General features: G+C 41.9%; 1 protein-coding gene across 2 annotated transcripts in view; it reads left to right on the forward strand.

The window, feature by feature from the left end:
* The first annotated feature begins 2,768 nt into the window (after window positions 1-2,768).
* The window catches only part of gucy1b1 (guanylate cyclase 1 soluble subunit beta 1), a 41,160-nt gene continuing 31,435 nt past the window's right edge, over window positions 2,769-12,493 (forward strand). The window contains exons 1-5 of one of the 2 annotated variants that reach the window (XM_029673419.2): window positions 2,769-3,055; window positions 3,434-3,507; window positions 5,276-5,376; window positions 5,567-5,685; window positions 12,209-12,406. In XM_029673419.2, coding sequence (XP_029529279.1) covers window positions 3,053-3,055; window positions 3,434-3,507; window positions 5,276-5,376; window positions 5,567-5,685; window positions 12,209-12,406 — 495 coding nt within the window. In that variant the 5' untranslated portion in view covers window positions 2,769-3,052. The remainder of the gene's footprint in view (window positions 3,056-3,433; window positions 3,508-5,275; window positions 5,377-5,566; window positions 5,686-12,208; window positions 12,407-12,493) is intronic. The other variant, XM_029673418.2, reaches the window with a different exon arrangement.

Consider the following 12,493-nt stretch of genomic DNA (forward strand, 5'->3'; position numbering starts at 1 on the left):
CTTGTGGAAGGCTACCTGAAACGTTTGACCCAAGTTAAACAATTTAAAAGGCAATGCTACCAAATACTAATTGAGTGTATGTAAACTTCTGACCCACTGGGAATGTGACGAAAGAAATATAATCTGAAATAAATAATTCTGTCTACTATTATTCTGACATTTCACATTCTTAAAATAAAGTGGTGATCCTAACTGACCTAAGACAGGGAATGCTTACTAGGATTAAATGTCAGGAATTGTGAAAAACTGAGTTTAAATGTATTTGGCTAAGGTGTATGTAACCGTCCGACTTCAACTGTATATACACATACTAATCAGGGGGAATGGGAACCAGGTGTGCGTAATGAGACAAGACAGTCCGGGTTTGGTCGTAATGATCCAGTTCAGTGAAGCCTAGAAGGCCGGTGATGTAGACCTCCGGAGCTGGTGAACGGAATGAGCAGCAGTACCGGGGAAATCCGGGACAGCAACACTCCATCACACTCCTTCTTGGTCAAAAAGCCCTTACACAGCCTGGAGGTGTGTTTTGGGTCATTGTCCTGTTTAAAAACAAATGGTAGTCCCACTAAGCGCAAACCAGATGGGATGGCGTATGGCTGCAGAATGCTGTGGTAGCCATGCTGGTTAAGTGTGCCTTGAAATCTAAATAAATCACAGACAGTATCACCAGCAAAGCACCCCCACACATCAAACCTCCTCCTCCATGCTTCACGGTGGTAACCACATGTGCGGAGATCATCCATTCACCTACTCTGCGTCTCACAAAGACACAACGGCTGGAACCAAAAATCTCACATTTGGAATCATCGGACCAAATTACAGATTTCCACCGGTCTAACGTCCATTGCTCGTGTTTCTTTATCCAATCAAGTCTCTTCTTCTTATTGGTGTCCTTTAATAGTGGTTTCTTTGCAGCAATTAGAACATGAAGGCCTGATTCACGCAGTCTCCTCTGAACAGTTGATGCTGAGAAGTGTAATTTACACTGCAATTTCTGAGGCTGGTAACTCTAATGAATGTATCCTCTGCAGCAGAGCTAACTCTGGGTCTTCCTTTCTTGTGATGGTCCTCATGAGAGCCAGTTTCATCATAGCGCTTGATTGTTTTTGCGACTCCACTTGAAGAAACTTTCAAAGTTCTTTAAAATTTCCAGATTGACTGACCTTCATGATGGACTGTCATTTCTCTTTGCTTATTTGAACTGTTCTTGGCATAACATGGACTTGATCTTTTACCATATAGGGATATCTTCTGTATACCACCCCTACCTTGTCACAACACAGCCAATTGGCTCAAAAGCATAAAGAACTTTTAACAACGCACACCTGTTATTTGAAATGTATTCCAGGTGATGACCTCATGAATCTGGTTAAGAGAATGCCAAGAGTGTGCAAAGCTGTCAAGAAAAAGGGTGGCTACTTTGAAGAATCTCAAATATAAAATATATTTCGATTTGTTTAACACTTTTTTGGATACTACATGATTCCATGTGTTATTTCATAGTTGTAATGTCTTCACTAAAAATAGTAAAAATAAAGAAAAAAAAACATTGAATGAGCAGGTGTGCCCAAACTTTTTACTTAAGTCGTTTTTGTGTTTGTGTGTGTGGGGGGTACTTTACTTTACTATTTATATTTTTGACTAATTTTACTTCACTACATTCCCAAATAAAAATAATTGACTTTTTACTCCAAACATTTCCCTGACAACCAAAAGTACTAGTTACATTTTGAATGCTTAGCGGGGCAGGAAAATGCTCCAGTTCACGCACTTATCACGAGAACATCCCTGGCCATCTCTACAGCCTCTGATCTGATGGACTCTCTAAACACAAAATGCTTGTTTGTAAATTATGTCTGAGTGTTGGAGTATACCCCTGGCTATCTGTAAATACATTTTTAAAAATGGTGTCGGTTTGCTTAATATAAGGAGTTCAAAATTATTTATACTTTTACTTGCAATACTTAAGTATATTTAAAACCAAATATTTTTAGACTTTTACTCAAGCAGTATTTTACTGAGTGACTCAATTTTACGTGAGTAATTTTCTATTAAGGTATCTTAACCTTTTCTCAAGTATGACAATAGGACTTTTTCCACCACTGCCCATTCCATGATGGAGCTAGAAGCCACGTGAGTAAGTGTTAGCTAGCTACTGATCAGAACATTGAGCTAGCCAAAACCAACAACACAAACAAATGGACTATACAGCTTCAAGTAGTGAGTGGAGTTACAAACGGATTATACTAAACAAGTTAAATGTCTTACCTGTGATTAAATGTTTTCAACACACATATACACTCTCCCATGCCGAATAGCCTGAAGCCACAGGGCTCTTCTTGCGATCTCTATTCCCCTACTTGGGAGCATTGTGAACCATTGATCGTGATTTCTGACCTGGTTACATGTACATTGAACAACACAGTAGCTTTTTGGCATGTTTGTTATTTCTGTATAACTAAAAACCATTGTAAAATAGTAGGCTAAAACACGACGCAATGCGGAGTGCCTGGATACAGCACTTAGCCGTGGTATATTGGTAATATACCACAAACCCTTTAAGGTGCCTTATAGCTATTATAAACTGGTTACCAACGTAATTTGAGCAGTACAAATATTTTTTTTGTCATATATATAGTAAACGGTCAGATGTACCATGGCTTTCAGCCAATCAGCATTCAGGGCTCGAACCACCCAGTTTATAATCTATTCTACCAAATATTTGTTTCTATCATTTGATTGTGGAATTTAAATAGGTTGGTTTCGTTCTGTAGTCTTTCTTTTGCAGTGGATAAATAAAACGTTTGATGGGACTGTTTTCATAAACAACGCTGTCTTCAACGGTCAACCCTCACTTCTTCCTAGGTGGTCAGTTGCCGAGTGAGTATTTTTTTCCTTGAGCTCTCATTGGACATATTCGACGTCAATTTGGGGAATGTTTTCAGGAATGAAGACGCAACGTAAACATCTGCAAACTGTGAAGGTGCCGTGATAATTGAGACATAACAGTTTACTTACATTACAAGGGAATCGGGAAGAACTGGTCGTAAAAATGGTATGTAAACATCGACATATTAGATTCCACGGCGACATTTGATTGCCTTGGCTATTTTGATGTGTAGTGGTGTGTTTTCCGTATGAGAACGAGCTATCAGCCTATGGCTACAATATTCGTTCACCATGCTAACGTTACTTAATGTAAATTACCACTGAAATTCGTTATTCGACTGCGATTGTATCGTTCTAATAATCATGCTGCATCAATTAACGCATGATTTGCTGTTGTACAATTTAAGCATACTTTCCTTGCAATTGCAATGGAATCATAACACTATCATCACTCTAAGGCATTTATTTACATACTTGTTATTCCCAGTATTTTCAGATTTATGTTTCTCTATTCTTTCGGTATTCTGTTTTATTTCTGTTTTAGTATGGTTTTGTCAACCACGCCTTGGAACTACTTGTATTAAGAAATTATGGCGAAGAAGTGTGGGAAGACATCAAGTAAGTATTTTGATTTATTTTGTATTTGTGAATGACACAGGGAATTTGCATATCATAATTCAAGCAGAAAATGAGAATAAAAACTCAATGTGGCCATGTTGCAAAAGCAAAACAAAGAATTAGCAGATATGGTCATTACATAGATATGTTATTAATGCTTCACATTAAGTTGCTCCTATAACTGTGTATTAACACTGTAGTAACACGCATGACACAGGACACATTGATTGTGTATTGTGGATATGTGGTAGGAGAGTAGTGGCCTGAGGGGCAGACACTTAATGTGTTGTGAAAAGTGTTATGAAATGTAATGTCATGTAATATTTTAAATTGTATATAACTGCCTTAATTTTGCTTAATGAATACAAAAGTACAAAAAGCAAATTACACTACTGCCTATGTAATTACCATGTGATAACAATTGCTGTTACTTTACATTGCTATTACACTTTCATTTTGTTTACTACATTGTCTTGACCACAACCGTATATAACCTACTAATATGACAGAAAAATATGTCCTAAAATTATGTCCATTAATCATATTATAGTTTTGAAATCAATAATCTCCCCCTATTGCTAAACAGAGTGGATAACGAATGGCCATGTCAAGATATTCCACTGATGATACATGACCAGCAGATATAGTGGTAGTTGGCCAATCTGTAACTTAAAACATGTGACCATAAATCACCAGCAAACACAAAAGAAAACAATATATAATTAATCAATTCATTCTTAAATTACATCACCCTTATGCGAAGGCGAGCCATATTTTTACTCCATCATTCATTTTCATTAGCCTTATAATAGTGGTGATAATGAGAGGTTGTGAATGTTGTTGCATTATGATAACAATCCCCTCTTTTCAAAGTGCTCAAATATTTGGCAAGATCCACATGTATTTTTCTTCCTCGGTCTTCGCTTTCCAGGACCCAGACTTTCATCCCATCCTATAAGAACAGATGCACAGCTGCCTCTCCGAAAAACATGTTTTGAGGAATCTCCCAAGAAATATTGCAGCAAAATGTTATCTTAATGTTATCTCAACCTTATCTTGGCCAACGTTATTCAACATTATTACATGCCTAATTATTCAAGCTATGTTATACTTTCAGATCTTGCAGCTCAGGGCAATTGAAAAATGAAATCTTATTTTCACTACATTTTTACATTACTTGGTGTGTTTGTTCAGCTGATTACATGCTCAGAAAAAGTGGTTGCTAGCCAGCACAGCAAATCAGTATTGTTTTCTCAGATCAACTCAGTAATCAGGTCAAATAGACCTCATTAGGATATATAACAGTCTTGTTTATTAGCATGCCAAATACATTTTCTCATTGTAACTTCTAAATATAGATAATCCTACAATGCAGTTAATGCTCAAAGGTAGTTTAATGGTACTGCAACATTCATGAAGGTGTCATGACTGGTTTCATAACGGTGTTATGAATGGCTTATGTATACCCCCCTACAGTAAAGTGTTACTGATTGTTTTTGTTTGGACCCAATAAGTGTAGGTATCACTTTACTGAATGCCCTTTATGTATGCATTCATTAAGCCTTTATAACAACTATATAAGACGCTAATACTGTCAGTCACAGGCAGAAACAACAGCCTACAATGTTATGAAGCTAGTTTTAATGGATACTATGGAGGACAACACATACGTTGTCATGTGCTCTTGGCAACAGCCTCTTTATTACATAGGTAATAATCACATTAATATGATATCTAATAATTATATTTTCTTCTTACTTGTTATCAGGAGGGAGGCGCAACTCGATGTAGAGGGTCAGTTCCTTGTCAGAATCATATATGAAGATGCCAAAACATACGACCTTGTTGCTGCTGCAAGCAAAGTTCTCAGTACGTTTTTTTTAATAATGTTTTGAGATACAAGATATATTATTTGAACCAGTTTATTCATAACATAATTGTACGGCAACAAATTTAAAATATGGTACCCTTTATAAAGGATAACTTATTGTAAAGTGTTACTAATGGGACTGAGATGGTGTATGCAACAAGTGGATACATTTTTTTTTTTATCTTGCAGAGATTGATGCAGGGTGTATCCTACAGATGTTTGGGAAGATGTTTTTTGAGTTTTGCCAAGAATCAGGGTATGACACCATCCTGCGTGTTTTAGGCTCCAATGTCCGTGAATTCTTGCAGGTAAGCATTCCAGTTCCCTTCTTAATCTTTCTTCAGTTAACAGAAACTAATGTAAAACAATGTACTCTTCAATGTCATGAATGCTTCAACGTAAGTTAAATATGACCTGTATTTTAATTGTACAGTGCCAAAAAAATTCTGTGACCGCCCTCTCATCTTTGGATTTGGGGGAGGTGACCTTGTAATTCAAATGTATTTATTTATTTTATTTAACTTTGATTTAACTAGGCAAGTCAGTTAAGAACACATTGTTATTTACAATGACGGGCTATAAAAGGCAAAAGACCTGCTGCGGGGACTGGGACTTGGGATAAATATAAAAAAAGATATATATAAAAACAGGACAAAACACACATCACAACAAGAGAGACAACACAACACGACATAGAGAGAGACTTAAGACAACAACATAGCAAGGAAGCAACACATAACAACACAGCATGGTAGCAACACAACATAACAACAACATGGTAGCAACACAACATGGTAGCAGCACAAAACATGGTACAAACATTATTGAGCACAGACACAGCACAAAGGTCAAGAAGGGGAAAAATACATCACACAAAGCAGTCACAACTGTCAGTAAGAGTGTCCATGATTGAGTCCTTGAATGAAGAGATTGAGATAAAACTGTCCAGTTTGACTGTTTGTTGCAGCTTGTTCCAGTCGCTAGCTGCAGAGAACTGAAAAGAGGAGCGACCCAGGGATGTGTGTGTGCTTTGGTGAACTTTAAAAGAATTTGACTGGCAGAATGTGTGTTGTATGTGGAGGATGAGGGCTGCAGTATATATCTCAGATAGGGGGGAGTGAGGCCTAAGAGGGTTTTGTAAATAATCATCAACCAGTGGGTCTTGTGACGGGTATACAGAAATGACCAGTTTACAGAGGAATATAGAGTGCAGTGATGTGTCCTATAAGGAGCTTTGGTGGCAAATCTGATGGCTGAATGGTAAAGAACATCTAGCCGCTCGAGAGCACCCTTACCTGCCGATCTATGAATTATGTCTCTGTAATCTAGCATGGGTAGGATGGTCATCTGAATCAGGGTTAGTTTGGCAGCTGGGGTGAAAGAGGAGCGATTACGATAGAGAAAACCAAGTCTAGATTTAACTTTATCCTGCAGCTTTGATATGTGCTGAGAGAAGGACAGTGCACCGTATAGCCATACTTCCAAGTATTTGTATGAGGTGACTACCTCAAGCTCTAAACCCTCAGAGGTAGTAATAACAGTTGTGGGAAAAAGGGCATTCTTCTTACCAAACCACATGACCTTTGTTTGGGAGGTGTTCAGAGCAAGGTTACATTCTTGAGGTGGAGTAACTCTGCAAGATCACGGTCGAACCAGGGGCTGAACCTGTTTTTAATTCTCATTTTCTTTATGGGGGCTTGTTTGTGAACAATACCTTTGAAAATATCAAAAAAGAAGGTCCAAGCGTCTTCGACAGAGATCAAGCTCATTCTATACCATTTTATAGAGGCCAGTTCATGAAGGAAGTTTGATGAAGGTTTTTTAGCAAGCGTCTATGACAAATCAGGACAGGACATTTCACTGAGCAGCCATTACGAACACAGGCTGTAAAACAGTGATCACTATGGTCATTACAGAAAACACCAGACTGGCTTCTAAAACAGCTTTTACCCCCAAGCCATAAGACTCCTGAACATCTAGTCAAATGGCTACCCAGACTGTTTGCATTGCCCCCCCTCCCTCCCCTCTCCACACCACTGCCACTCTCTGTTGTCATCTATGCATAGTCACTTTAATAACTCTACCTACATGTACATACTACCTCAACTAACATTTACATTACATTTAAGTCATTTAGCAGACGCTCTTATCCAGAGCGACTTACAAATTGGTGCATTCACCTTATGACCTCCAGTGGAACAGTAGTGCATCTAAATCTTTTCAGGGGGAGGGGGGGTGAGAGGGATTACTTTATCCTATCCTAGGTATTCCTTAAAGAGGTGGGGTTTCAGGTGTCTCCGGAAGGTGGTGATTGACTCCGCTGTCCTGGCGTCGTGAGGGAGTTTGTTCCACCATTGGGGGCCAGAGCAGCGAACAGTTTTGACTGGGCTGAGCGGGAACTGTACTTCCTCAGTGGTAGGGAGGCGAGCAGGCCAGAGGTGGATGAACGCAGTGCCCTTGTTTGGGTGTAGGGCCTGATCAGAGCCTGGAGGTACTGAGGTGCCGTTCCCCTCACAGCTCCGTAGGCAAGCACCATGGTCTTGTAGCGGATGCGAGCTTCAACTGGAAGCCAGTGGAGGGAGCGGAGGAGCGGGGTGACGTGAGAGAACTTGGGAAGGTTGAACACCAGACGGGCTGCGGCGTTCTGGATGAGTTGTAGGGGTTTAATGGCACAGGCAGGAGCCCAGCCAACAGCGAGTTGCAGTAATCCAGACGGGAGATGACAAGTGCCTGGATTAGGACCTGCGCCGCTTCCTGTGTGAGGCAGGGTCGTACTCTGCGGATGTTGTAGAGCATGAACCTACAGGAACGGGCCACCGCCTTGATGTTAGTTGAGAACGACAGGGTGTTGTCCAGGATCACGCCAAGGTTCTTAGCGCTCTGGGAGGAGGACACAATGGAGTTGTCAACCGTGATGGCGAGATCATGGAACGGGCAGTCCTTCCCCGGGAGGAAGAGCAGCTCCGTCTTGCCGAGGTTCAGCTTGAGGTGGTGATCCGTCATCCACACGGATATGTCTGCCAGACATGCAGAGATGCGATTCGCCACCTGGTCATCAGAAGGGGGAAAGGAGAAGATTAATTGTGTGTCGTCTGCATAGCAATGATAGGAGAGACCATGTGAGGTTATGACAGGGCCAAGTGACTTGGTGTATAGCGAGAATAGGAGAGGGCCTAGAACAGAGCCCTGGGGGACACCAGTGGTGAGAGCACGTGGTGTGGAGACGGATTCTCGCCACGCCACCTGGTAGGAGCGACCTGTCAGGTAGGACGCAATCCAAGCGTGGGCCGCGCCGGAGATGCCCAACTCGGAGAGGGTGGAGAGGAGGATCTGATGGTTCACAGTATCGAAGGCAGCCGATAGGTCTAGAAGGATGAGAGCAGAGGAGAGAGAGTTAGCTTTAGCAGTGCGGAGCGCCTCCGTGATACAGAGAAGAGCAGTCTCAGTTGAATGACTAGTCTTGAAACCTGACTGATTTGGATCAAGAAGGTCATTCTGAGAGAGATAGCGGGAGAGCTGGCCAAGGACGGCACGTTCAAGAGTTTTGGAGAGAAAAGAAAGAAGGGATACTGGTCTGTAGTTGTTGACATCGGAGGGATCGAGTGTAGGTTTTTTCAGAAGGGGTGCAACTCTCGCTCTCTTGAAGACGGAAGGGACGTAGCCAGCGGTCAGGGATGAGTTGATGAGCGAGGTGAGGTAAGGGAGGAGGTCTCCGGAAATGGTCTGGAGAAGAGAGGAGGGGATAGGGTCAAGCGGGCAGGTTGTAGGGCGGCCGGCCGTCACAAGACGCGAGATTTCATCTGGAGAGAGAGGGGAGAAAGAGGTCAGAGCACAGGGTAGGGCAGTGTGAGCAGAACCAGCGGTGTCGTTTGACTTAGCAAACGAGGATCGGATGTCGTCGACCTTCTTTTCAAAATGGTTGACGAAGTCATCTGCAGAGAGGGAGGAGGGGGAGGGGGAGGAGGATTCAGGAGGGAGGAGAAGGTTGCAAAGAGCTTCCTAGGGTTAGAGGCAGATGCTTGGAATTTAGAGTGGTAGAAAGTGGCTTTAGCAGCAGAGAGAGAAGAGGAAAATGTAGAGAGGAGGGAGTGAAAGGATGTCAGGTCCGCAGGGAGGCGGGTTTTCCTCCATTTCCGCTCGGCTGCCCGGAGCCCTGTTCTGTGAGCTCGCAATGAGTCGTCGAGCCACGGAGCGGGAGGGGAGGACCGAGCCGGCCTGGAGGATAGGGGACATAGAGAGTCAAAGGATGCAGAAAGGGAGGAGAGGAGGGTTGAGGAGGCAGAATCAGGAGATAGGTTGGAGAAGGTTTGAGCAGAGGGAAGAGATGATAGGATGGAAGAGGAGAGAGTAGCGGGGGAGAGAGAGCGAAGGTTGGGACGGCGCGATACCATCCGAGTAGGGGCAGTGTGGGAAGTGTTGGATGAGAGCGAGAGGGAAAAGGATACAAGGTAGTGGTCGGAGACTTGGAGGGGAGTTGCAACGAGGTTAGTGGAAGAACAGCATCTAGTAAAGATGAGGTCGAGCGTATTTCCTGCCTTGTGAGTAGGGGGGGAAGGTGAGAGGGTGAGGTCAAAAGAGGAGAGGAGTGGAAAGAAGGAGGCAGAGAGGAATGAGTCAAAGGTAGGCGTGGGGAGGTTAAAGTCGCCCAGAACTGTGCCCCCGCACATTGACTCTGTCCCGGCACCCCCCTGTAAATATTGTTATTTTTTTTACTGCTGCTCTTTAATTACTTGTTACTTTTATATTTTATTCTTATCCATATTTTTGAAACTGCACTGTTGGTTAGGGGCTCGTAAGTAAGCATTTCACTGTAAGGTGTTGTATTCAGCGCATGTGACTAATACAATTTGATTTGATATCTATCACGATTATTTGTGAAGATAATATCGAGGAGAGTAGCCTTTTCTGGGTGTTTGGAGTCATACCTTGTTGGATTGGTCATAATCTGAGAAATATTTAGGGAATCCCATTGCTTTAGGACCTGGTCAGGTGGTTTAACCGCATAGTCCACCAATACCGTATGCGGGTTCGTGACTAGGGCTCAAGCTCATTAGCATAACGCACAATGCGAAAAAATATTCCTAAAAATATTTAACCTCCACACATTAACAAGTAAAATAGCTCAAATGAAAGATAAACAAGTTGTTTATCTACCCAGCAAGTCAGATTTCTAAAATGTTTTACGGCGAAAACATAGCACATATTTATATTAGATCACCACCGAAATAAAAGGCAAGCGGCGGCCATTTTGTCCCAGAAAAAAATAAAATTTAAAAGTAGGATTAAAAAATAAATAATTCACTAACCTTTTGAAAATCTTCATCAGATGACAGTAATATTACATGTTACACAGTAATTTTTTTTCAATAATATGCTATATAATATCCATAAATCTCGGTTGACAACATTTAAAAAAAAACATGCTACTCAAATGTCAGGAGAAATGATGATAGCTCCGACAGATAACGTCAGATAACAAGCAATAAACATGACTAAATATACATGTTCTACATATAGTTACAAAGATACACTTCTTCTTAATGCAACCGCTGTATTACATTTATTTTTAACGTTACAGACATCGTTCACTTGGCTATACTAGGAGTCGGCGCTCCGATATAAGCAGTATGTTTGGAGTCCACAGAAACCCAAAATAACCACATAAATATTCCCTTACCTTTGATGTTCTTCCATCAGAAGACGTAGAAGGAGTCATACTTACCCAATACATCGTTTGGTTTCACGTTGTGTGTCCCTGTATTAGCATATGCTAACAGCTTCAGCTGGAATGCATCAAAAATGACTTCTGGTCCAGCACTCTGCGCATTAAAACTTCCAATTTACATATTATATGTCGATTAAACTGGTCAAACGATGTGCAAAATCGAGCTTTATGATGTTTTTAGCATGTAGAACAAAGGACAGCGCTAACAGACACACCGGCTTCGAATGCTGCATGTTGGAAAAAGACGTATCCCAAATCGGCCGCGCGCAATAGAGTGCCCGGTTTTGAGAGGGACACGCGGAATTTCGCGCGCCAAAGGTGCAGGGCTCGTGCGATTCTCACAGTGAACGCGCCATTTGAATAGAAAACACTCTAAAGTTTCTAAAACCGTTTAAATTATGTCTGTATGTAAAGCAGAACTCTCAGGAGAGCCATTCTCCCTAACACTCTGTCAACAATGGAAAAGTTGGGTCTACTTTGACGTCATCGCCAACACCCTTCCCAGGCAGGATCCGTAGCTGCCTGGGAAGGGTGTTGGCGATGACGTCAAAGTATTTTATTTATTTTATATGCATATATTAGCAATTTTGGGTAAAAATATTTTCAGTTTACTATGGGTACGCACTTTCTCCAACAGGGGCAGTATAGAGCAGGAGTTCTAAGAGGTTAAGCATGTCCCAGTTTAAGTCACCTAGCAAGGACAAATTCAGATTTAGGGGCTAGGAGAGAGCTTAGGGCAGGTAGGGTACAGGCCGGTGCTGATGGAGGACGATGGCACCCAGCAACAGTCAAAAAATAGCTATTTGAAAGTTTAATGCTTAGATTTGCCAAGACCGAACGCTCTGTTTACAAACACAAAAAGTAGGGGTTCGCTTTGGGTTGAAACTGAGATAAAGGAGTGAGGACTGGAGTTATGCAACCTTATTCTAAAGGAACTTTTCCTGCTCCCAGATCGGTTTATGCTGTGTAGCCAACTCCTATGGTGTTTGGCATGACAATGACCACATGAGTTGGCTATAAAGCACAAACTGATATGTGACCAGTCTAAGTGGAATCTTAATGGAGAGAAACTCCCCTTTCAATCATTTATGCGACCCCCCATACAGAATCTGGATGCCCTCCACGACCACCTAGGTACCATCTACCCTGGGATGAGGGCTCCATCCTTCCGCTGCACGGATGCGGAGAAGGGCAACAATCTGATCCTGCACTACTACTCGGAGAGGGAGGGGCTCCAAGACATCGTGATCGGCATCATCAAGACAGTGGCCCAACAGATCCACGGCACCGAAATAGAAATGAAGGTATGCTGTTTAAAGAAAATAAGTATGTTATTACTTAAAGGGATAGTTCAGGATTTTGGCAATGAGGCCCTTTATCTACTTCCCCAG

This window comes from Oncorhynchus nerka, linkage group LG11, assembly GCF_034236695.1.
Source record: "Oncorhynchus nerka isolate Pitt River linkage group LG11, Oner_Uvic_2.0, whole genome shotgun sequence".
NCBI lineage: Eukaryota > Metazoa > Chordata > Actinopteri > Salmoniformes > Salmonidae > Oncorhynchus > Oncorhynchus nerka.